Consider the following 27,017-nt stretch of genomic DNA (forward strand, 5'->3'; position numbering starts at 1 on the left):
AGAAGCTCAGGTATAAAAAACTAAATTCTTCATTCATCTTTGCTCTTTATAAACAAAACTTATAAACTGACCTGAAAGATCAAAATTCCAGTTCAATAATTTTTTCAAGACCCAAGGAGACATCCAAAACAAAGTACATACCTCCACACAAGCAGACGAAAGGTAAGATCGTAAAAAGTGAATTTTTCCACACTGCACTTTATAGTAATGTGCTGCCATCTAATGTCAAATTTAAAAGTGACACATGTGGTGATGATGAAGTTTAAAGTGAAAAAAACTATATTCTTTATTCCGCTCAGTTCCTTATAAACAAAGTTCGTGAACTGAACTGGAAATTTAAACTATAAGTTCGGTTATTTTATTTGAGCATAAGGAGACCTCCAAAACGAAGAACCTCTTAATGAGCAGACGACAGAGAAGAAGTCGGTTCCCTACAAGCTAAGCTCACAAACAGAACTGGATGTTCGAACTGCCAGTTCAGTAATTTTTTCCGGGCACAAGGAGACGCCCAAAACAAGTAAATTGGAGAGAAGCAGACGACAGAGATTATACATTACAGGAGGGAGCATCTAGCCACCGCGACTGCAGCGACATCAAATGCAAGGAAATCACGTGACCCGGTAAAAACAAAGTTCCCGCCTGGCAATTTTTCCATAGAAATGTACAGTTCGGTCTCTAAATATTGGGTTTTAAAGATTTAAAAAAAGGATAGAGAGAAGAACTCATCTAAAGAGAGAGATTAAATTATTTTTATTTAATGCCGGAATCCCATGACTTTCATAATTTCTTGAATTTTCCTTCATTATTTTTTGAATATTCTTTCATTATTTCTTGAATATTCTTTCATTATTTCTTGAATATTCTTTCATTAATTCTGGAATTATATTCTTTCATTAATTCTGGAATTATATTCTTTCATTAATTATTTTATTTCTTTCATAATATTATCTTCTGAAATAATTGCTTTCTCAATTCTGGATTTGTTTCTTTCATTAATGCTGAAATTATTTCTTTTATTAATGCTGGAATTATTTCTGTCATTGATTCTGAAATTATATCTCATTAATTCTGGAATTGTCTCTTTCATTAATTCTGAATTTCCCTTCATTATTTTTTGAATTTTAATTCATTAATTCTGAATTTTCCTTCATTATTTCTTGAATATTCTTTCATTATTTCTTGAATATTCTTTCATTATTTCTTGAATATTCTTTCATTATTTCTTGAATATTCTTTCATTATTTCTTGAATATTCTTTCATTATTTCTTGAATATTCTTTCATTAATTCTGGAATTATTTCCTTTATTAATTATTTTATTTCTTTCATTACTTCTGAAATAATTGCTTTCTCAATTCTGGATTTGTTTCTTTCATTAATGCTGAAATTATTTCTTTTATTAATGCTGAAATTATTTCTGTCATTGATTCTGAAATTATATCTCATTAATTCTGAAATTATATCTCATTAATTCTGGAATTGTCTCTTTCATTAATTCTGGAATTGTCTCTTTCATTAATTCTGAATTTTCCTTCATTATTTTTTGAATTTTAATTCATTAATTCTGAATTTTCCTTCATTATTTCTTGAATATTCTTTCATTATTTCTTGAATATTCTTTCATTATTTCTTGAATATTCTTTCATTATTTCTTGAATATTCTTTCATTATTTCTTGAATATTCTTTCATTAATTCTGGAATTATTTCCTTTATTAATTATTTTATTTCTTTCATTACTTCTGAAATAATTGCTTTCTCAATTCTGGATTTGTTTCTTTCATTAATGCTGAAATTATTTCTTTTATTAATGCTGAAATTATTTCTTTTATTAATGCTGAAATTATTTCTTTTATTAATGCTGGAATTATTTCTGTCATTGATTCTGAAATTATATCTCATTAATTCTGGAATTGTCTCTTTCATTAATTCTGGAATTGTCTCTTTCATTAATTCTGAATTTTCCTTCATTATTTTTGAATTTTAATTCATTAATTCTGAATTTTCCTTCATTATTTCTTCAATATTCTTTCATTATTTCTTGAATATTCTTTCATTAATTCTTGAATATTCTTTCATTATTTCTTGAATATTTTTTCATTATTTCTTGAATATTCTTTCATTATTTCTTGAATATTCTTTCATTATTTCTTGAATATTCTTTCATTATTTCTTGAATATTCTTTCATTATTTCTTGAATATTCTTTCATTATTTCTTGAATATTCTTTCATTAATTCTGGAATTATTTCCTTTATTAATTATTTTATTTCTTTCATTACTTCTGAAATAATTGCTTTCTCAATTCTGGATTTGTTTCTTTCATTAATGTTGAAATTATTTCTTTTATTAATGCTGGAATTATTTCTGTCAGTGATTCTGAAATTATATCTCATTAATTCTGGAATTGTCTCTTTCATTAATTCTGGAATTGTCTCTTTCATTAATTCTGGAATTGTCTCTTTCATTAATTCTGGAATTGTCTCTTTCATTAATTCTGGAATTTTCCTTCATTATTTTTTGAATATTCTTTCATTAATTCTGGAATTATTTCCTTTATTAATTATTTTATTTCTTTCATTACTTCTGAAATATTTACTTTCATCAATTCTGGATTTGTTTCTTTCATTAATGCTGAAATTATTTCTTTTATTAATGCTGGAATTATTTCTGTCATTGATTCTGAAATTATATCTCATTAATTCTGGAATTGTCTCTTTTATTAATTTTGGAATTGTCTCTTTTATTAATTTTGGAATTGTCTCTTTTATTAATTTTGGAATTGTCTCTTTTATTAATTTTGGAATTGTCTCTTTTATTAATTTTGGAATTGTCTCTTTTATTAATTTTGGAATTATTTCTTTTTCATTAATTTTGGAATTATCTCTTTTTCATTAATTTTGGAATTATCTCTTTTTCATTAATTTTGGAATTATCTCTTTTTCATTAATTTTGGAATTATCTCTTTTTCATTAATTTTGGAATCATCTCTTTCCTTTATTCTGAAATTATCTTTCATTAATTTTATTATTACCTCTTTCACACATGAATTCTTTCACTAATTTTGGAATTATCACTTTTATCAATGCTGTAATTATCTCTTACATTAATTCTAGAATATTTTCTTCCATTAATGCTGAAATTATAACTTTTTCATTAATTTTGGAATTATCTCGTCTAAGTGATGATTCGAGCCAAGTGATGATTTTCGGCCCATAGATGGAGTTGGACTTGGAAGTGTGGGGGGAGCACGATTATGATGATGTCAGTTCATCTATACATATATGCATTAGATCAGTCGACTTCACCTTTGATGCTGAGGAGGGGGGGGGGCGTATCTCTGCCCATGTTTCGGCCCCATACTTAGCTAGCTGGAAGTAACGACTTACATATATTGGAAAATCATACAATCAGATCTCGTCTTGTACGCCCCTGCCCACGTGGGCTCGTGGGTAAAGATGGTTCTGGTGCTATGGGCAGCTTGGGTGGATTGTGAAACTAAGAAGTCACATTTTTTTCCACACCATATTTTATATGAAAGCTTTATCTCTTTAGAATTTTCCGTGGCTCCTTGTACCACTTTCCGTGTCTTCCCTTTCATCTGATTTTCACCCGTGGGCCCCCTTAGAAAATTCCATGTTCTCAAGGGGGCCATATGACCCCAGGTTGAGAACCATTGATCTACCCCAGTGTTTCTTAACCTTTTTTTGCCCGTGGTCCCCTTTGAACCATATTTTTTTCTCGTGGCTCCCCTGTCTTACCCAGGGTTTTCAACTCTCATCTAGAAGCAAGACACTTTATACGTATTGAAATGATTTTTTTCAATGAATTTATACTGAGTGAAAATTTTGCAAAGAAAATTGGCCGCCAGACCACTAGCCTAGAATTTATTGTTCTCCCCGCTAGTCCGAGTTCTATCAGGACCGTCTCAACATCATGGGGCCTCCACCTTAGGCAGAGTGATACTATGGTAGTCCCATACTTTAGCTGGAAATAAACAGCCTACATATTTCCTACTTATTTTCAAAATTTATTGTACTATACAAAATATCATGAAGTCGGGTCACTTATGGGCATGAGGCCCCTGGGCATGACCCCTCACAAGAGTGGGACTCACAGAGCTACAGACCGGGGCCTAATATGGTTTTCATCATTTTTTTTTGTTTTTCATACAATAAATTTCATATAGAGAAGGGGGCTCTAGAAAATTTAGCCGGGGACTTGAGAAAAACCCCATCCTAGGGAACTTGTTGCAAAATGTAGGTGGTGAGGCCTGGGTGGGTCCATGCCCTGAAGAAGGCCCTGGTTTTATGGGTGGTTTTGTTGGATTCTCTCTCTCGCTTTAAGTGTTAGTCACTAATATAAAATCTTTATTTCTTCACACCTTAATTTTTCTTCTCAGTTCTCCAAACCACCTGCCATGGCCCCTTTTTCTATTTTCTTCCGGGGCCCCCTTGAAGTATCCCAGTACCACAAGGGGGGCCATATGGCCCCCTGTTGAGAACCACTGATCTACCCTACCCAAAACAGTGTTATAAGAAAAAAATTATTTTTTGAGAATAGTAATTTCACTCTTCTCCAAAATCTTAATTGGTTAGTTTTCAAAAATCGGGGGGGGGGGGGGGGGGTTATTTTTTTTATGAAAAGCTAGAAAATATAACAGTACAAAATCAATGCCGTCTTAACACATATGGGTCAACATTTTTGTGATTAAGCATGCAAATTGGTATAGGCAGGCATTTTCAATCAAGTTAGAGGTCTCAGAAAATTTACTTTTCTGAATGGGACCAAAATTTTCTTGAGACGGCTCTGCCTAAAATTCGGAGTATTTTCACTCCTCAACGAAATTTTATTTTAACGCGTGAATCACAAATCTAGATGCGTATTGGGTAACACTGCTGCAAAGCTAGTTTTTCTTATCCCTCTCAGACCCTGCATGCACAAATGTGATGCATATATGATTGCTTTTCCTCGCTCTGTAAATTATTTTTTAACCCGAGCGATTTAAGCTCTGACTTGAAGGATTGTGTAGGTTTTGAGTTAGAAATGTGGTAAATATGAACTTTGGGGGCCTTTGATCAGAGGGCAGCACTTGAAGTTAGATTTTTCATGAGGTTTTTGAGATGACTTCCAGGAGTAAGTGTGATTTAGAATTTAGCAATGAAATTCTGGAAAAAAAAATTTATATGTGTATAATGTATAATGTAAATATTATAGAACATAGTCACAGAAACACTCTACTTTTGAACCACGCATGCGCAATTGCGATACCACGACTTGCTCTCATTTTTTGCGCATGCCTTTCTTTTTCGTTTTGATATATTTCGTAGTTCATCATGATTACAAAGATCCTATTTTTTACGACTGAAAGTTAAAAATAAAAGGAAAAGGGATAAAAAATATGATCGAATACAAAAATTAATCTAGTCATTAAGAAAATTTAAGATTTTTTGTAATTAAGGAAAAAAACCTTTACTGTTTCAATCAATAATTTCTGTTTATTTCAAATGCTTCTTTATAGATCAGTAACACAAAATTACATGTGAAAGAGATTCGCTGTGCCCTTCCCAAATCTCGATCGAGTGTGCTCTCCCTTCAAGGGTAGACGTGGGGTACTTCATGTAGCGGGGGGGGGGGCAGCGTTAAAGGTCATAGATGGAGTCGACTGATTTAATGTATATATGTATATATCAATTGACATCATTATCATCATGCCCTTCAGACTTTCAAGTCTATCACCACCTATACGGGGAGGATATTTGGTTTCCCCTATAGCAGGGCCTCTAGGATGAAATCTTTGGCAGGCCCATAAATCATATTTATCATGAGTCCCCTCTACAGTAAATTTCCAACAGGAACAAAAAAAAATTTAATTTAATTAAAAAAAAAGATGGGAATCATCTTGCCCCCTCCCCGTGCCCCAGGCTAAAGTAACACCCAGGGCCGCAACTAGATGCTTGGTCACCCGGGGCAAGTGCGCATTTTGGCGCCCCCTTAAAATGTTAAAGGAGAGGTTTGAGAATAAAATTTGCGCCCCCTCTGGTCCAGCGCCCGGGGAACGAGATCCGCCTCCTCTCCCCTAGTTGTGGCCTTGGTAACACCACACTATTGACTCCGGTGGATTCTTACATAAAAATGGTCCAATTCTAGTAGCTCGGACATCCACAACTTTTACCGGAAATCAATTTATAATAAAAATTATATATATTATAATCACATTGGAAAAAAAACTTTTCTTGTTTTCAATGGGGGGGGGGGGGGGGGGGAGTTATATACCCAACTCCTTTTATATGCTAGCCCATCGTCAAACTGTAATTCGTGTGTTGTTTCCTAGAAGGCAGCACAGGTGCAGATGCAAGTTCCTGCTTCTGACGATGATTTTTTTCGGTCGTAAATTTTTTATAAGGATCAGGCAACTCTTGTAAAAGTACCGAAAGGGCCAAACCAGTTTTTTGTGCTATGATGGATACGGTGATAGTTTTGGTAAAAGCTGATGCTGTCCCGTTATATTTTTGATTAAAAATTGTCATATATTCTTCACACATAAAATATTGATCAATCAAAAACAACTTCTTTTTTTTGTTCTGACACGCTTCTTTTAAAAGGTGTATTTTGATTGATCAACTTTGAATGCTCGCTTTGACGCGTATGATTTTTTTGTAAATGGGCGTGGTCAAGTTCATGAACATAAACATGTGTTTGGCTACTGTACATGTGGTCTTTAAATAGTCGTTTTTTTTTTTATTTCCCGGGTCAACGCACTGATGAGAGGCAGTTGATGTGTGAACAGTATTGTCCACTTCACAATAAATTATCAAGTGCTATTTTTGCCCGCGACTGGGAATCAGTTCCACGTGCATAACTCAATCAATATTTTTATGTTACGTGTCAAAATCCGGTGACATTTATCCTCATTTGCTTGCTACCAGGTGAGTCACCAGTCCACTAGTTTTTACCCTCCCCCAATATAAAAAAAACTTCCGAGTCTTGTTTTTTTAATTTAAATTTACGATCTCCAATAAAGTGTATTTGTTTATTTATTTTTAAAAGGGATGACCCGAATGTCTAGTCATTGAATCCACAAATTTCTTTTGGAGTGGTTTTAGTTTGTTTGATGCTATATCAGTGTATAAAATCGCTCGTTTTTGTTGGAGGGAAAAGATGCTGCATACAGGGCCGCAATTAAGGGGGTGGGGGGAAAGCAGGTGGGTCTGGTGCCCCGGGCGCCGAAATTCCGGCTTGTCCTGGGTGACAAAGTATCCAGCTGCGGTGCTGGCTGCATGCCATATATTAATCTAGTGGTATTTAAATGTAAGAATATGTTTTGTGTGTTTATTACGTGTAAATGCATATTTTTTTTGTGTTATAACTTATTACTAGTGTCAATCATTTTTAAAATTCACTAAAGTCAATAGAACCTGGGCCATTTTCTGTTTGAAAAAAAGAGCATGATAATAAGTCTTCCTCTTCCAATTTTTCTGCACGTGAAGAAGTGGGTCTTGTCCATAGACCCTGCATTTAAACTTATGAAGCTCTTGTGTTATGTTGCTCATTATGAACTTACCTTCCACTTTTGTAATCTTGATTATCATGCGGTATCGCTTTGGTTGTGGGAGCAGTAAGCTCAATCTATTTCTCCTCCTATTAATTCTTGAATTGCTGTTGGTAAATTCTAAAATTTTCTTCTATGCTCACATCATTCTTTATCTGCTTTGCTGACGTCGATGTTTTTCATAATTCTTCGACTGGCTCCGTAGAAATGGTACAGTTACTGGGCATGGTCAAATGGTCCTCAGTCACACATTGTAGATAAAAGTTTTTCCAATGCTAGATGGACTGTTCTGATCTCAATAGCTTCCCCAGATTCTGCATTAACATTAATGTAATCTGTGAAATTCATCCATGACTTCCAGATGTTTCTTGCATTTGCATTGCCTATACATAGGCAGAGATAGACTTGGAAGTCTGGGGGGGGGGGGACGATGATGATGATGTCAATTCATATATACACATGTACATTAGATCTGCCCACTGTACTTTTGACGCTGCCCCCCCCCCGTATCTCCGCCCATGTGCCTATACAATCATCATTGAGTAATGTGTAGGGGAAGATTGGGCACAATGGACATGGGGCACAGTGGATCACCCCTTAAAAATTTATTTTTCATTTTTTGAGCTTGATATTTTTATTTATGTTAGACAATTAAGTAATGAAGGTTTCAACCAAAAAAGTATATGGTCAAAACATATCTCAGCCATTTTGTAGAAGTTTTCTGTTTTTAACTGCATAAAGTAAAATATAGCTCCATTAATATTTGAGATTTCTTGATGACAAAGACCGGAAGAATGCAAGAAAAAATACTTAATGCTGAAGCCTGAAGCGTATGATACTCGTTTATGTATAAACCTATATGAAATACATCTATTAATAGCAAATAAAAATATCCTCGAAAATTTTCTTACTGATAGTCTATGGGGGGTACAGCGGACCACTCAAAAATGGGATACAATGGACCGTATGACTACCTTTAAGCAGCATAGCAATTTATTTGTAAAATTCTTTGATTTCAATTAGTAAAACCTGGCAAACAGAAACAAAATGCAAATTGTTAAAAAAAATTGTAAAATAGATGCTATTTCAAGAATAGGTTCACAATACAATAATGAAATTTAAAATTTTGAAATACCGTGTTATTTGGAAATTTTAAAACCACTCTTAAACCTTGAACTAGTATTTAATAGAATATGGCTTGATTGTCAAAAGAAATTATTAAATTACTAGTTTAAACATTATCTCAATTTGCTAATTTAAAATAAAGACCAGTAAAATGCAACATTTTTTCCCCTGTGTTTAATAAATAGTTCGATCATTGCATTCTCTCATGTGATGGGTTGAAAGTTATGACTAATAATTTAAATAATTTATTAAGATATGCACGTTCAAATTATTTTTCCTATGTACCCATGCATAAACCAGGGTTATTTAACCCTCTTGAAACTAAGGAACAGAAATGCAAATGGGAGTCAAATAATTTTAGAACAACTTTTTCTCATATGCATTTCAATGTTCCCTTATTGAGCTTCAACCTTTCATAATTTAAATCTAATTTCTAGTTTTCTTGAATGATTCGAACTAAAATTCATTTCATGTAACACAGCACTAATTTCTAGTACATAAATTTGCCCTCCAAATCTGTATTTGTGTTGAAAATATCTATTTTGTAGCGTTGTCCATGTGTCCCACGTCTGGGGCACAGACACATTTTTTTGGCTTACAAAATATTTTTTATGCAACTACTATCAAAATTAATGCTTTCAGAAAATTCATAGGTTAATATAAGTAATAGAGGGATATAGTCACATGATTTTTTTAGATTGGTTTATAAATTTCAGAGGAAAAAAAACCTTCAAAAGCGGTCCACTGTGTCCCACCTTCCCCCTATAAGTAGCCATAAACGTTCACATAGCATCTTAGCAAGTAGGTGAATGCTAGATGTAGAGTCAGAAGTAGGGTTACCAGATCTGAAAACTAAAGAAGGAAGAGTCTTGCACGTGCACCTTCGTTAATGCCACTTTTCAGATACAAATGGTGCCACTATACTGACAAAAAAACCACAGCCACCACACTTTTTCTCAAGTAAAACAGAACCACTAAAAAAATAAAAGTAAAATAACAAATATGTTATTTTAATAAGTTTTTCCTACTGTCTGATCAATTTTCTTGCATTGCTCAGGACAAATCAAGAGGTTTTCTTTCATAAAGAACCTTGTCGTTTGTTATATTCATTGGCAATTCTGAAATCTTACATAGCCTTTTTAATCTCTATCCTAAACACCTCCTCCATTTCAGTACAGGGCATTAGCTGTTGGCAGGCAAACAATAGTATTTACAACATGGGTGTTACAGTTTTCTTCTTCCAGAATTGTTTTTCGGACTGTCTTTTTTATATCGTCCAGGAGCAAGCTGGACCATGATTAGAATAGCATCTGCTCTGTTTGGAGGCACCTTGGGCTCTTTTATTCTGGGAATTTAAATGGTGATTGGTCAAAGCGTGTGAACATGTGTGGAAAAACACTCATCAATGAAGAGATATATATTTCAGAGCAAAAAAAAAAAGCTTTTCTAGAAAAAAGAAAATTCCAGAGCTTGAACATTAGAAAAAAGGGTGAATTTTCTAAAACGTAAGGTGGGTGCTTGAAATTACATAAAAATAGGGCCTCGAGTAACCTAGTTTAGTTAGAAGGCATATAAGGACTTAAACATTAGGAAAAACTTCAGGAGTGGTTTTTAAATGCTCAATTTTTAACACGTAGAATTTTTATTTTGTTCAGATACAAGAATTGTGGCCCCCACAAGGGTGGGGCAGGCAGGGCTCCAGCCCAGAAAGGCCCGGGACGATTCTAATTTTTTTGTTTTTTCACCTAATAAATTTATCATAAAGAGGCCTGCAAAAGATCTCAGCCTAGGGGCCCTGCTCCATGAATGGGAGGCCATGACGAGAATTACAGCTGCAGCAATGTTTTTTAAAGAAAACTGGGAAAGAGACCACAAATACAAAAACTGAGGGTATGAAATCTTCAAATACAGAGCACTGACTCCAAAGTTGGAGGTTCTGGATAATCCAAGGTGCAGGAATTTTCGAAATCTCTACCTAAAGACATCTCTGTTTTTCATAAAGCACACTTTTGTTAAATTTTTGTAAGGAATAAAAAGTAGTTTTTCAGTTTGGGATTGGGTCTTGACCAGCACCTCCTACAGATAGGCCTCTACACCGTTTGCCATAAACATCATTCAGACTACCTAGCAAGTTTGCCACATTTTGAAACACAGCATGCTATTTCGTTTCTTCTTACTTTGGTGTAGAATCTTCCTGATTGGCTCACAAATACTGTATGGCAATTGGATGTGGGGCATAGAAATCGCCAATTCTGAACCCGATCATCTCTTTTCCTCACAACAATGATGCTGGCTCGAGCAGGGAATTTCCCCCCCCCCCCGAATATTCTGAGGGAAAATGGACTACTTACTGACGTTACAAGCAGACTGCGGAAGCCTTCTATCTCCAGGAGTTGCTTGCTGTCTTGACACCTTGACTGAGGTCTTTGTAGGATCCCAGGCCAGAATTTTTCACTCGTCTATCTATAGTAAGTTTATAGTGTAAAAAAAAACGTCTCTTGCACCTCAGTCAGATTCCCTTATTATGTGACTGTTGGTTTCGGCAGCACTAATCTGAAATTTATTGAGCAACTAGCCCCATGAATGGACGTTTTAATTTCTTAATTTTTTTCACTATAAAAGTTTGGACTTTGTGTCAAGAGTTCTTGTCAAAGTACAATAAGCACTAAATTTGACTATTTACAAAAGTACCAGGTGAAATATAACTGCACTGGGGGATATTAATCTTTTTCCCTTCAGCTCCATTCATTATACAGCGTGGGCAAAAAGTCTGTAGAAACTTTACAAATTCATAAAAACCGGAAAAATAACTGAAATAAAAAAACTGTTTGCAGGGTTAGCATCGCTAGGTCACTGGAATTTTTTTAAGGCAGGAAAAAATAATAACTCAAAAAACAGCCGATAGGTGGCACTGACATACACAATTAAAAAAAAAAGATATGCAAATAATGAACAGAATGCTTCAAATCGTTTATTACAGCAGTATGTGTTCCACATGGCCAAACCACCCCAGGGGATAACACATTGCAGGCGAGTCACAAATCCAGCAACGGCAGAGTGCAGCAGGTCTGGATCTATACATGACACCTCTCAGCGGATTGCATCTTTCAGTTCCGACAGATTGGATGGACCGGATCGATATACCCAGGATTTCAAATATCCCATAACCAGAAGTCTGCCAGTGTCAAATCTGGAGACCAAGGAGGCCATGGGAATCTGCAATGCCTGCTAATGATTTTGTCTTGCCCTGAATGTGTGTATCAGGAATGCCTTGACTGGAGTAGCTATTTCTGTGTGTACTCCTGTGGATTAGGCGTTGCCCAGATGTGACAGTTATGGGTATTAACGTCGCCTTGAAGCGAAAAATTAGTTTCATCTGTCCACAAGATGTTAAAGACCCAGGTGGGATTCTGTTTGATTTTGGAGAAAGCCCACCTCGCAAATGCTTCCCTCTGTATGGTATCCGCTGGTAAAAGTTCATGGCATGACTGCAATCTGTATGGGTACAGATCAAGGATTCCATGAAGAATATTGCGTACTGAGGCTGGTGGTAAGCCCAAGCATCTTGCAGCTTCACGAGTACTGCTGGTCCCTACAGCTGATTTGGATGCTAATGCTTCCATTTCGGCGGCAACTCGCAGCGAATGGGCCTTCTTTAAACATGGTCGTCCGGCTCTTACACGATCCTCCAGCACTCCAGTTTCCTCGAACTGCTCAACAAGCTTTATGATGCCTGTCGCTGTTAAAGGCCCTTTTCCAGTCCTCACATTCTTGTTAACTCTGGATTTACGCAAGGCAATGGTCACTGATTCCTGGTTCCTGTAAAACAACTTCACCAACAAAGCTTTATCCTTTGCATTCAGCATCCTTGTTCACATATGCGGTTTACAATGGTGAACTGGTTATGGATTTGGAAGTTCTTATAATAACCATCTCATTTGCATATTTCCACCAAAGTCTCGTTCGCACCAGCGCCACGTATCGGCTGTTTATTGAGGTTTTTTCTGTGTTAAAAAAAAAATTTCTGTGACCTAGCGATGCTAACCCTGCAAACTGTTTATTTCGGTTATTTTTCCGGGTTTTATTCATTTTTAAAGGACTTTTTGCCCACTCTGTACATTACATGGCCTGTATAATTTTTTGGATGATTATTTTAAAATTGTCTTACCTCAATATAGGAATATGAATGAATATCATGCATTTCTTTTCTCATTATAGGAATATGAGCAAATATCATGCATTTGAGAATGACGATGATGAAAATGATATTTCTGGTATGACAGAAACTGAGCAAGTGGATCTCACTCTTGATCCATTACCAGTGTCAGAACCTAATGCAGTTGAGGTCAGGACCACAAGAATAGTCGGCAATTCAGTCTTCTCTGAAACTGTCAATGGTAACCACAAAGATGTCAATGTCACGATAGCAGATCCAGCTGAAGCAGGTTCTTCACTGGATGGGCTCGAGTATGGTTTTTATTTAATTCAAATTTGTGAACTTCATTTCACACCCAATTATCATCGTATGATTTTCTTTGACATCAATGACAAATGTCAGTTATTTTATGACTTTCACACAAATTTACATAAATTTGTCTAAGTTTTTTATTCAAGATATTTGTCATATTAAAAGAGTCCTTGTGTTGTGGTAACATTGTTTGACATTCTTATACTATTAAAAGATGTCTTAAGTGCAGGGCCGCCCTTGGAGGGGGTGCAACAGGAGCGGTCACACTGGGCACATCACTTACAGTAATCATTTATTTCATAAATTCTGAATTTTCATCCACCCTGAAATTCCTTGTTTTCATCAATTCTGGAAATCTTCACCCATTGCAGGTCCTTACCGTTACATTATGTATGAATGTGCATGTATAGTCAAATAGTAGTAGTATAGCTTCGTAGCACACAGGCTTTATTAAAAGGCCAAATGTGGTCCTCGCTGTGTCAAAGGTTTAAGGTTCCTCATAGAGGAAGAATCATGACTGAACCTGAAGAACCAGATGTACTATGGCTTCTATCACTTATGATTTTGAATCTTTTCAAACGGTGGATGCATTCAGAAATCTGCAGCCCAACATCCCACACAGGAGATGGTAAAAGCCATGCACAGCCCAAGAGAATGACATGTTATATAACTATTTCCATTAATCTTGGAAAGCTGTAGTAGAAATTTTAGAACATTGCTTGAATTTTAGAACAAATCTTGGCAAAAGGGGACAACTGTTTTTCTTTCCCGTTTTCTTTCTTTAGTTGATTGCACAATGTGCAGTCTTTTCAATTTCTTTAATTCTATTCTAAAATGGGACCTCTTTCCCCCCCTAAGCTGAAATTCAGCATTTTTGTTATTCTCAGCCATTGTGAGGCATCAGAATGGAACTTCTAATGTTTGCCACAAAAATTGTGATATTTTTTTTTAACATACACGATACGTTTCATTAGATCCCTTGAGAAAGTCTCTCCGGAAAAGAAATTAGAATCTGGTCAACTGAAAGAAACTGGTAAAGAATCGAAGAAAAAAATTTTTGTTTTCTGTCATACATTTGCCTTCACTATAAGAAAGCCATTGTAAAAGCAGTTTCACACGTACATGGATTGCAGTGAATACTATCGACCAATTACAACATTAAGTATGGAAATGTTTGTTATTTGGGGGGGAGGGGGGGAAGAAAACACTTTCTAGCCTCCTACATAGATTTGCAGCCTGATAAAGATAACTTACAGGAAAAAATTTAAGTTTGGTAAAACCTTAGCTTCAGAATGCACAAAAAAACCTTTCGATGGAATAAAATTTGATAACGTTATCTGTAGTCAAATCCTGTTTTAATGAATACTGTTATAGCGAACACTTTTCTCATTGCCGAGATAAGTTTACATAGGAACAATGTGAATGCAAGAGTTGTGTCAATTGTGCCAAACTGCACCGAAACGATTCTCTTGTTACATGGTGTGCTTCAAGGTACTGCATCCTTGTGCATTTGTGCTAATTCTTGTTTGTGGTTTACGGAGGTACTGCTAATGCACTGTAGTGTGTCAAATACCCGGAATTTAAGAAAAAAACATGAAAATTTTGTTCGACGCATTCTTTCCGAGACAAGGAAAAAGATACGGAGGAGGAAACTTGAATTTTTTTCACTTCCCCTGAATGAATATGCCGAATTTTCCGATTTCAGAGAGAGTTTTTTCTTCTGCCAGTTATATGCTGAAAATAACGGTAATTTTGCGGCTATCAATCTGCATTCAAAGACAGCATATCTACGGCGTAAATTCGCTTTATTTCGAAGAATCGAAAAGGGGATTAGTTCACTCATTTAAATTACCGAAAATTTTCGGAGATCATCGGGAAAAACTGGATCTGTAAAAACTCCAGCTAAAATATCTGTAGTTTTGTCATCTAGCCACTATGCGGTCATGTGGTTATCGTCAGTGGTTGCTGATTGACAATTTCATATCTACCCATGTGGAACCTATTTTTGGTGCTACTGACCACGTTTTTTTTTGGTCTAAAAAACTTTTTTCACCCTTTCAACTCTATTATTTGGCACCCCTCTTAGAGTGGCACCCAATATGGTCGCACGATCCGTCCCTCCATTGGGGGGGGGGGCATGCTCTTAACAATAATCAAAGGAAGGAGTTTGTATTAGGAGCATGCTCATTTTACATAACTTCTGTGAGATACCGATTATAGATCAATATGTCCTTCCTTTCCAAAACATGTTAGAGAGAATGAAATGTTTGCACCCTCTCTTGTTTTTCACATTCCCTCTCATGCATTGCTGGGATGTTGCTTAACATTGTATCACCAACAGAACTATCAATTATGTGCGATGAATGGGTTGTACTAGAATGCAAAGAATTACAAGAAGTGAAATCAGTTCAAAGAATAGATAGATAGATAGATATTGGGCAGACATATTCAAACTTTGTAACCCATATCACAAAAAAAATTACTCCTTATATTGCAGATATAGTTAGTTTTTAGTTCTGCTCCAAAAATGAATGTTTGCTGCTCCAAAACGGATGAGCGGCACTTGCATCCCTGATAAACCTGGAATTCCTTTTATAACAATTTTGTTTTAACAAAGTGATTTCTCTAGTGTCTTGGAGTATTTTGTATTATAAAAATGCATAAACAATTTTTTTCCATGTTTGATATGGTGACATAGGACCATACCTTGCAAAAGTGATAACAGTACCCAAATGATAACATTATCCATGATTCTAATAAGCAACAGTGACTGTATTTTCATTTTTAAAATATAATTTATCATTTAAATGTATGTTTTCACAAGAGAATGCATGCTTTTGTAAGGGCCTGTTGATGCATATACATATTTTTGATTCAAGCATTTGATCATAAATTAATATTTTCAGACCATGGCAAAGGCAACTTAAACGGGTTGTAGAACATTTTATTTTCAGGTCAGTTGATGAATTTTTCTTTCAAAAATACCTCAAATATTTTTTATTACCTCACGAGGATAAAAAAAATCGCAGCTATTCATAATCTATGACTTACACCAATCCTTATGGTTACAGATTGAAAACAAATAATGATTTTGGTTCTAAAATAATTTTATTTTCTACTTTTCTGGTTAGCTCTATTACTGAATGAGATTATTTTTTTAATTTCACAAGTTTTTCATTGTATATGCCTATTTTGAAGTAGTAAAATTTTTTGAGGGAAATTGGTTGCCAAAATATTTATAACCCTTCAATAATTTTTAATGTTCATTATTATTACATTAGCAATGGACATTGTGTTCCCAATACACGTTGAAATTAGATGCTAAATTCTTTTTTTTAAAATATTTTTAGCATGTGAATGTTTCTCGCAAACAAAAAAGATTTTTAAATTGAAGTTGAGTCTTGAAAACAGTACAAGCCATGACAGTACGAGTTTTTAGATAATCTGAGGCACTAAAAATTTCCGAATTTTCTACTTGAGACATTTTCTCTTATTTTTCCTCCAACTTCCTTATTTTTCCCCCCAGGAATACTCTGTAGCACGTATGTATTGTAAAATTATTTCAGTTTGAAAGCAACTTAAGCAAGCCGCAAGCCCTATATAATGGGCAAGTGGTATATTAAAATATTAGACTCGTTTGAATGGACTTAGACAGAGGCGCCAACATGAAGAAAACATTGAGGGAGCTGAAAGTTATCAGTCATCCCATATGTACAGGACTCGAGCCCTTATGTAGGTGGGGGAGGGGTGCATTGCATTGTATTCCTTTAATTATTGTTAGGGGCTGGAATAGCCATCGACCCCTAGGTTCCAGTGCCTGTAGACATAGACTATTTTAACTTTTGGTGGGTCACTGAGAAAGAGGAGCAAGTTTGACTTTGTAATGGTGGGCAATGGCATTGCCCCCCTCTTATTGCTTACATAATATCATTGGAAGGGCAATTGAAAGCTATGTGTCTCAGCATTGTTCACCATCAATCTCATCCCCAGCACTTCTCAATCGCTCAATTCTGCATACTTACATTCTTCATTTTTTGAAACCCATAGTTTTCATCTATATCATATTCAAGAATAAAAATACAATAAGTATGCTAGTACTGGCTTTGCTTGTCTTTTTTCAAGTGGAACCAGCATTTAAACCATTTTTTTATTGTTTTTCGGATAATTTGAGATTTTTAATAACCCATTGTGGCCTTGGTCCCATCCATCTCAGACTGAGATTCTACTGTATAGTATTTCTTGGCCTATCTGCCTCAGCAGTGCGTCTTAAGACATGGGCCCACCCGGGCACCTCAAGAGAAAAGGGGCCTTACAAAAATGAGATCTGGTTGAAATTTCCGAGAATTTGCCTGATAGAGCCTCAGAAAAATCACCTGGCCCGGGGGCCCATGATGCTCTTGAGACAGCCCTGTGCCTCAGTGCTTACATTTGAAAAATAGTTTTGTAGACTTCGCAGCGATGATGATCATCATCATGCAGTGCTTATACATTAAGATTTGTTTCAAAGAGCATCATTGTATAACATTCAAATATCAAATAATAGGACTGCATCTCAACTTAGTTAATATTGTGTCTGAAAAGAATGGTTCTGAGCATTTAGCAAGCATTTTCTGACAGAAGTTCATTAGTAAAATACAAGAAAATGGTAATTGAATGAAAGGGTATCCTAAAAAGGTACAGCAGATATAATGATGCGGGAGGCAATTACATTATACCTATAAATACACGTTTTTTTGCATACTGTCATGGAATGAAATCTATTTAAATGAAAAAAAAAGTAGTTTCAAGTTTTTGTCCCCCTCGCAATGATCAAAATCATAAATTAGTCACACCATCACAAAGTTTAAAGCCAACCCTTATGTCAATTGTAAATTTTTTTTTTCTTTTAAATTTTCTAACATAGACAGGAATTTATTGATCTTAACTTTGAATAGCTGAACAATCATAATGTTTTCAAATTACTTCTGTTACTGATTATATATATGTTTGTTATTTATGGATGTCTGATTTGCAAATTTCATTTGTGTACATTTTTTATTTTCTTGCAGAGCCTTCAGTTTAGCATTAATTATTGTGGACATATGTGTTTTAGTTGCTGCTTTATGTATTCCTAATAAATCACGAAATGAAGAAGCTGCTTATGAAATTGTGGCACTGTGTTTTGTTTGTTATTTTATACTCGAAGTTTTCCTTCGGATAGCAGCTAAAGGGTATAAAGCTTTTTTATTTTTATTTTACTTGTACATTTTTTCCCCTCTTAGTCCCATAGTACACATTGCATTTAAGTAAATCACATTGATTTCAAAAGCTATAATTTTAGAAAAATTTTAAAGTATTTAGAAAGTTATTCAAGGAAAAAGGGATAACTTTTTTACCATGGGCCTAAGTCAGTGCTTCTCAAAGTGTGCATCACTGTTCCTAGGGGTGTCGTGAGGAGTTGGTGCATAGACGTGTGCCCTTTCAGTGCTTTGAAGAGAGATTCTTTTCTATACTATTCTGGGAAGCTGCAGATAAATAATGGCCAAGCCAATGCATAAGCGGAGATAGACGTGAAAGGCTGGGGTGGGGGACGGAATAAGGTCAATTCATAATAAGTCACGCGCTTAAGATAATCACATCGGAACTCGGTTTCTGATAACAATAACCGAATGATAACTATATCCAAAAAATTCAGTTTGCAAGTACGATGACCTTGACCATACATCTTGTTTGGTCAAATGGGGTGTATTCCCACATAATTGTTTGTAAAATTACTGTCCCATTTTTTAAAAATTATTCCAAAACGTGACTTCTTTTTTTTCTTTTAAACTAAAATCTTGGTTTTTTTTATTCATCCATTTTGAGGTCTCAGAATGAAACTGTCACGAATTTGGATACTTTTTAAATGTGAAATATGTTTCATAGATCCCTTGAGAAAGAGTCTCCGCGTGCAAAAATAAGTTTGAATCTGGTCAACTGAAAGAAACTGATCACAAACAGAAGGAAAAAGCTTTTTTTGTCATACATTTGCCTTCATTATAAGGCCATTGCAACACATAAATGAATCAACGTATACTACAGTCCCATTACAACATTAAGTAAAATTTGTATTATTTATAACAGGGGGAAGAGAACACCTTCTATCCTCCTACAGTTTTGCAGCCTGATAACGATAACTTACAGGGGGGAAAAAATGTTTGGTTAAACCTTAGCTTCAAAATGTACAAAAAAAAAACTTTTGTTGAAAAAGAAATTGATAACACACAAACCAGTCTCTAACTATAAACAAATTTTTCCTATGGTGTGATATTGGTCTGTTCCATAAAGAAAGGGATAACAATACCCGAATGGTAACATCCGTGATTTTAATAAGCAGCATCGACCATATGCATTAGATCAGTCGCACCTCCCCGTATCTCTGCCCATAGGTCAATGAAGCCGCAGGGGTAAAACTTTTTAGCACCACTGGCTTATGTGTTTGTCTGAAACTTATATTTGTGGAGGTTAAAAAATTATTATTCGAGTTAAGCAATATACATTGGCAGCTGCTTCAAATCTCATATTTTCTTAATGAATGGAACATGTTTGATCATAAATTTTCTTTTAAGGTTTTGAAGATGTCATAAATTAAAACTAAGAGTTGTTTTTTTTAATCCAGTGAGATGATTTGTTTTATTTTCAATTAAGCTATATTTGTATTTCTTATTTCATTTCGATAATGTGATTTAAAAATTTTGTGAATGATGCATGTAATGTTGAGGGAGAGAAACATTGTTGCAATTTCTCATTCATGTATTTTATTTTAAATTTCAGAATAAAAGGCTTCTTCATGGAATGGTATAATGTTGTTGATCTGGTTGTAGTTATAATTTCGTTCATTGTTACTGTGATATATACAGCTGTTGATCTTGGTTTCGGATATGCAAAGTATGTGATAGTTTTTTTTATTAACATTCAAAAATCTTTTATTATTTTTGTTGATTCGTTTTAACTTATCTCCTATTCAAAAAAATCTAGACAATCTAATTGCCATGTGTTTTTAAACATTCTGAAATTAAATTGAACTTTCTAACCTTCAGCATCATAGCAGTTAATATGATATACATAGTAACTAATGAAATGTATTTAAGTGATACCACTGGAGAAACCTTTTATTTATGACAATAGTTTTAATTAGTAGAGAGTCTCAAATGCTATGTTTTTTCTGTGACCTTTTTATTGATTTCTTTTACCATTTTATTGCAATTTCTCATGATAAAGTATCTACGTATTATGAAAATTAATTTTCGGCTCATAAAGTTCATGCCTATTCAGTAGGAAATTACTATTTTTTTGTTGAGCAGTGATGACCTTGTTTTGAGTGGTGTTGACTGTCAACAAATACTGTCTTTCCCAAAGGCTTGTTGCTATGTCTTGCTATAATAGTGTAGGAATTGTTAAGCATCTTGACATTTTATTCACATTTGCAATCATGGGTGGATCTAGAGCAAGCACACTGTTTGGGGAAGGTGTGATTTTACAAATTGATAAAAATTATTTGTTATGAATAGGGTGACCATACGTCTCATACTTTCCATGGACAGTTCCAGTTTGTTATGTTTTTGTGGCCATCCCAAATTTTTTGCAAAAACTATTTTCAGAGTTTGCTCTTTTTCCCATTTCTCTTGGGAAAGAAAAATTACCCCTTCCAAGTTTTTTTTTTAACCACAGCATAGAAAGTGATACGTTTCTAAATGGGTTGATTGCATGATGCAATATTATGATATAGAAGTTCTGAAAATTTCATGAATTATCACATTTTACTTGGTTGGGGGTGATTACCCCCCATAGATCTGCATTAAGATGTAATGAGTGAAAGAATAACTGTTTTAAAGATTTGAATAGCTCTATGAAAAAAAATATGAATTTATCTTCATTAGATAAGAGTAAGGAATTTCATGTACAAAAATTTAAATATTTAGGAACAAAGTGGGGTATGAAAGATTTTAAAAAGTTTGCCATCTAGAAAAATGTTTTTTTTTCATGGTAGAGATAAATATTCTTTTATCTTACTTATGATATATTGGCTGGAGCATACACGGTATTGATGTTTATAGGGGTGGGGGTGCTGTGCACAATAAATTTCATCCCGAGATTTTGGAATTGATTGCTAATCTTTAAAAAGTATTTTAAATTAACAAAAATTTATGAAGATGGCATACAATGGTATTTACTTTTGATATTTTAATTTTTTTTAAAAGATATTGAGAAATATTTTTGATCCTCTGGGGGGTGGGTTTACAGCTTCCCTGTGCCCTTTTCAGTTGCATCGGAGTCAGGGCTGCCGTGGGTGCTTGAGCATCCATGGTAATTTACTGCCTAAGTCTGAGCACCCACTGAAATGATTTAAAAATCAAAATTTCCTACTCAAAGATCAACATCAGCACCCACAAGTTCCAAACATTTCAGACACCCTCAGCCCCTCCCTCTTGTATAATGGCACTAACATATAGCTAGTAATAAAAATTTAACATTTTGAATATTTGCTTAGAGCAGTTTATTGAGGTTGTTTGCTGAAATGTTTAATCCAAATATTTTTATGGGATTGATATATGGATCTATTTTTAAGGCTTGTTGTTGCTGGACGATTGATACGAATAGTCACATTTGCTCGCCTATACACAGAGAGGAAACATATTGTTAAAAGTGCAAGGCAAATGGTATCAGAAAATAAGAGACGTTATCAAAAGGATGGCTTTGATTTAGATCTGACATATGTAACAGGTATGGATATTAGATTGACATGACAAAGCTTTACTCAACAATCACGGTATAAAGAATTATTCAGATTGTTTGATGGAATTTTTCACTGTTTCACTTGCTTGGGAGTGTTGGGCGTTTGTTGATAAAGCCTGTATTTACACTTTCCTCTGCTTAGTTTACAATGCTGCTCCAAGTTTGGCCTAAATCAATCCGTGCTTGTTATTTGTAACAAATCATTGTTTGAATGGTTGGTATCTGCATTATTCATATCCTGCCTGAGCAGCAAGTTATATTTTTCATAGTGCTACAATAATGGTGTTCATGTATTTTGATAGTCCTGGAAATTCTAGGCTACACATATTCATAAACACCATAACTGTTAGAATATTTAAAAAAGAAACACACTCACAATGTCTGATTTAACATAGTAAAAGAACATTGTCTCAGGTTAACCAGGAATTGAAACTCACAAGTAGCACCCAATCAAACAACAGCGATTTTGATTGAGGAGAGAAGTGGTATAAGTACAAGGTCTGCCAATAACTACAACATTCTTGAAGATCTCCACCACTTGGATAGAGGAAATGTAAAAAAAAATCAATCACATCCCCGCTGAACAGCCCAAACAACTTCTACAACGTTATGATAAACATTAACAGAAGTCTTTTTACAAATAAAATTAAAAAAAAACGTAATTTTAATTTCTAAATAAAGTTTGTTCTAATAAAATTATCGTATTTTTTTTGTAAATAAGTTGTTGGGATGTATGAGTCACACTTAAAACAGATGGAAAAAAAGTTTTCATAGAAACATAGTGGTTATTTTACATGTTGCTCTTTGTATGAGCCTTACATAATTCATTCAAAAACTAAAAACACGAATGTGAAATAGGTTAAAAAGCATTTGACATATAATTTTATTTTTCAATTTTCTTTGAGAATTTTATATTACCATGCAACATAAAACACTATTTTGTAGTAAAAATTAAATGTTTTCATTGGATTAAAAAAAATTATGTAAGTAAGAACCTCATAATTATGGACCACTAGGGCTAAAAGTTGTCAGTTTTAAGGAAAATCCAGTTTAATTAGACAAAAAGTTTAAATTTTACTCACTGGTAATGCTGCAAAATGAAAAATTCAGCATAACACATGAAATGCAACACAAACAGTGCATAATTAATGTTTGACTGTTGGCATCACATTTCGATGAGTGCCTTTTTTAGCTCGGGCTACATTTGAATACTTGAAAGGATGCTCATGTTGAAAAATGGTAGTTCTATGCAACACAAATGATCATACATATTAATTATGCACTGTTCACGCAGCATTTTATGTTATGTAAAGTTTTTTGTTTTACAGAAACAGAATTTGTGCCACCTGCGAATAAAATTTGAGCTGATTTTTTAATTTACCAAAATAAATAAATTAAAAAAAAAATTAGGCCATGACAAGTATTTCAGTGCTAATCACACCTTATGTCAATCGGTTGATTTATTAATTTTTAAAATGTGTCCAAGACTTTTCGTCCACCCTTTATATCATTATTTGATAAACAGGTTGAAAATAACAGGTTGAATTGGAAATGTGTATGTATACACACTGCATTAATTGTAACTTTTCTGGCTGGCGAGCAGTATATGAGTCATGCAGCACATCTATGCTTATGCAAAACACACGTCAATGTTTAAAAAGCGCCCCCTTTATTTTATTGTTTTTAATTGCCCTTTATAAGTGTCATCCGTTATAATAGGGTATATTATAATGAAGTTCTACTGTAGTCAAGTTTTCGCAAATAAGAATTAAAATTTTGATATATATATATATATATATATATATATATAGTTTTTTTTTCAATTATATTTAGAGAGAGTTATTGCCATGTCTTTCCCATCATATGGGCAGATGTCTTTATACAGAAATCCAATCAAGGTGAGAGACAGTAATATTCAAAATATTCTCATTGTGAATCATATCAGTGATGTTTCAAAAATCATTTTTAAATCATCTTCATAGAGACTAAATTTATATATTCCTTGTTCAGGAAGTTGCAAGATTTTTGAACCTAAAGCATAAAGACCACTATAAAGTCTATAATCTATGCAGTAAGTTCCATTCTTACACCCACTCTTCGTACAATTTTTGAAATCATTTCGAGTTTAGTAATTTTCTGTATTTTCAGGTGAAAGAACTTATGATGATTCCCATTTTTATGGAAGGGTTGAAAGGTTCATCATTGATGACCATAATGTTCCTTCTCTAAGGTATGCTGTGCTTTCACACAAACCTGCTATCATGTTCCTCCTAATCCAGAGGTTCTTAAACCTTTTCAGCCATAACCCAAAATCAACACTATCAACTTTGTGACCCACGAGGGACTGTTTTTCTTAAAAATTAGTGAAACTAGTGACACAATTAGTGCATTTATACCCCCCCCCCCCCCACAGGACTGTAAGTGCATTCGTACAGCTAATCTAAGAAGCCTTTGTGGATCAAGTTTGGGTCATGATCCATAGCTTGAGGATCCCTGGCTGTAGATGGATTTGTACGACCCTTCTCTGAAGCCCCTTATGAATCAAGCGTGGGTAGTGACCCATATCTCAAAAATCCCTGGCTGTAAGTGGATTTTTATGGCCCCTCTTGAAAGCATCTGCGTATTAAGTTTGCATCATGACCTATAGTTCAAAATCTATGGCTGTAATTGGATTTGTATGACTCTTCTCTGAAGTGTCTGCAAACCAGATAAGGGTGGGATCAATAGCTCAAGAAGCCCTGACTGTTAATGGATTTGAACCTTTCTTGGAAGCTCCTGTAGCTAAATTCTGGGTCACAACCCCTGTCGAACAATGAGAAAGACTATGTAAATAAAAGAATGTGTGTTATTCTCATATCAACACACATTGTACAATTATGACAAAAGTGGACTTAGTTCAACCGCCTGTTGATGATATCAACTTTATCATCATTCTCCTCCTGTTCAATTTTCTTGATTAGCCATTCAAATTTGCAATCATGGGCTAAAGCAACTCATAACACTTTCCACAATAAATTCACTTTGTGTTGGGCTGGGCTTACATGGCATGGATAGAAGCAAATATGTTAGATTGAACTTGGTTTTCCCAGTAAACCATAAAAACAATTTTTAAAAATTGTGGTCTTCAGGGTTTTAAGGTGAATGAGAACCAGGTTCACAATACTTTATACAATTAGTATATTTCTTTCATTTTTCAGAGACATGGTCCGTTTTGTAAAAAATGTCAAAGAATGGCTCGAGCTAGACAAAGACAATGTTATTGCTGTCCATTGTAAAGGTGGTAAAGGTCGGACTGGTACACTTATCTGCGTATGGCTTGTTGAAGCTGGTCTCTTTGGAAGTGCTGAGGTAATATATTTTTTAAACATATATTTATTTTTATTTAATGTGGTCTATTTTAGGTGAAAAGTTAAATGATTATTGAGGATTTTAAAGAATTTTTCTGTAACAATTCTTTGAAATATATATATTACCAATAATTATACTATTTATTGATGTAAATTTTGATATCAAAATTTTCCAATATATTCTAAGTTAATTTCCTATGTATAATATAGCTGGTAGTATATCTTTTTTTTAATACTTTTACCAGTACTGAGCAATAAGATTTTAAAAATATGTGACATGATTATACTTTTTAAAAAAAGAGATGTTATCAAGATGATCACACATTACATAGTTACTTACTGTGAAAAGTTCTTGCACATAGTGATTAACTCCCAAATCTCTTGATGAGAAACGTGGGTGAAAAAGTATTATATATATATATATATATGAACGTGCTACAAACTAGTAGTGTTGTAGTCTGATTTGCCCTTTTGTACCTGATAAGACCAAAGAGTGACAAAATCATCAAATAATTAATGGAGGGTTTTTTTATAGGCGAGTTTAGACTATTTTGGAAACAGGAGAACTGATTTGTCAGTTGGAGCAAAATTTCAAGGTGTGGAGACACCAAGTCAGGTAATATAAATTTATATTGAAATGATGTAATAAATATTTCCTTGCTTAACTTTTTACAGGTCAAATCAAGATTTAAATTGATTGTCTTAATTTTATACTTCTCTTTCTGATCCTTTAGTAATATTCATGAAAAGTATTTTTCTTTGTCTTCTGGAATTGCCCATGTCGATAGAAAAAACAAAAAAAAATTAACTTTTATTCTTCCTTGAAAATAGGCGATTAAAAAAAAAATTTATGAAATAAGTGCTGAGAAATGAATGAAATTTCTGTTTTATAAATTAAGTTTGGAATCTCATACATTCAGGGAAAAAAATAAAGTTCTTTCATTTAAGAAAAATATATTTTTTTCTAATTAATAAAACAGATGTTTTAGGTGATTCAGGGCCAAAATGTTCAGTGAACAAATCTTTTATTTCTGGGCTTTACCTGTGTTAAACTGGGATAAGATGTAATGCCAGACTCGTTATAGCAATAGAATCCTGCGAAATAAATGATGGCCCTAAATCAGAGTTTGACTGTATTTTGTTCTCTTACATGATGATGATAAAACGAACCAATTCAAATTCTAACCAATTTAGGCCTAAAGGACATTTGCTCCTTGCTGGAGGGTCACGTTCTTGGAGCTTCCCACATTTACTGACAGGTGGTTTCGTTGGGATGGGATTCATCTGAATAGGAGTGGGGTCTGGGAGGTTTATAATAGACTAGGGTCAGGTTTTTTACTCCCAGACCATGTAGACTGGAATGCGGGTTAGTTATTGTTAATAATAACAGTATGGATGGTGATTTACCCACCTCTGACTTGGATGGCTTCTCGATTGACACAAAATCACAGGGCAAATTATAATGTGTGCTAATAAATGCCAGAATCTTTGGTAATAATAAAGATTTTTTAGAAACTATGGTAGCTATGGAGGGCCTGGATCGGGAATCAAAGCGATAGGGAGTTGCTCCATACAAACTTGAACAGGATTGGAACATGGGCAAATGAGTGAAGCATGAAGTTTAGCGTTGACAAGTGTATGGCTGCTTATTTTGGCTTGAACAACCCATGTTTCTCTTACAAATTGAATGGTGTGACTATCCCGGATGTAACTAGGGTGACTAATTTGGGAATTCTCATTGACGAGCGGCTCAGACTTTCTGAACATTGTTCACG

General features: G+C 34.3%; 1 protein-coding gene across 1 annotated transcript in view; it reads left to right on the plus strand.

Annotated features, from left to right (window-relative positions):
* The first annotated feature begins 6,668 nt into the window (after positions 1-6,668).
* The window catches only part of LOC149069974 (phosphatidylinositol 3,4,5-trisphosphate 3-phosphatase TPTE2-like), a 28,538-nt gene continuing 8,189 nt past the window's right edge, over positions 6,669-27,017 (plus strand). Inside the window, exons 1-11 of the mRNA XM_089250189.1 lie at positions 6,669-6,925; positions 12,892-13,140; positions 16,048-16,095; positions 18,190-18,351; positions 19,934-20,047; positions 21,729-21,883; positions 23,729-23,793; positions 23,906-23,966; positions 24,044-24,125; positions 25,093-25,243; positions 25,778-25,858. Coding sequence (XP_089106315.1) covers positions 12,896-13,140; positions 16,048-16,095; positions 18,190-18,351; positions 19,934-20,047; positions 21,729-21,883; positions 23,729-23,793; positions 23,906-23,966; positions 24,044-24,125; positions 25,093-25,243; positions 25,778-25,858 — 1,164 coding nt within the window. The 5' untranslated portion in view covers positions 6,669-6,925; positions 12,892-12,895. The remainder of the gene's footprint in view (positions 6,926-12,891; positions 13,141-16,047; positions 16,096-18,189; positions 18,352-19,933; positions 20,048-21,728; positions 21,884-23,728; positions 23,794-23,905; positions 23,967-24,043; positions 24,126-25,092; positions 25,244-25,777; positions 25,859-27,017) is intronic.

This window comes from Pholcus phalangioides, unplaced genomic scaffold, assembly GCF_987345545.1.
Source record: "Pholcus phalangioides strain wild (caught in Gottingen) unplaced genomic scaffold, Ppha-v1.0 ptg000022l_1, whole genome shotgun sequence".
NCBI lineage: Eukaryota > Metazoa > Arthropoda > Arachnida > Araneae > Pholcidae > Pholcus > Pholcus phalangioides.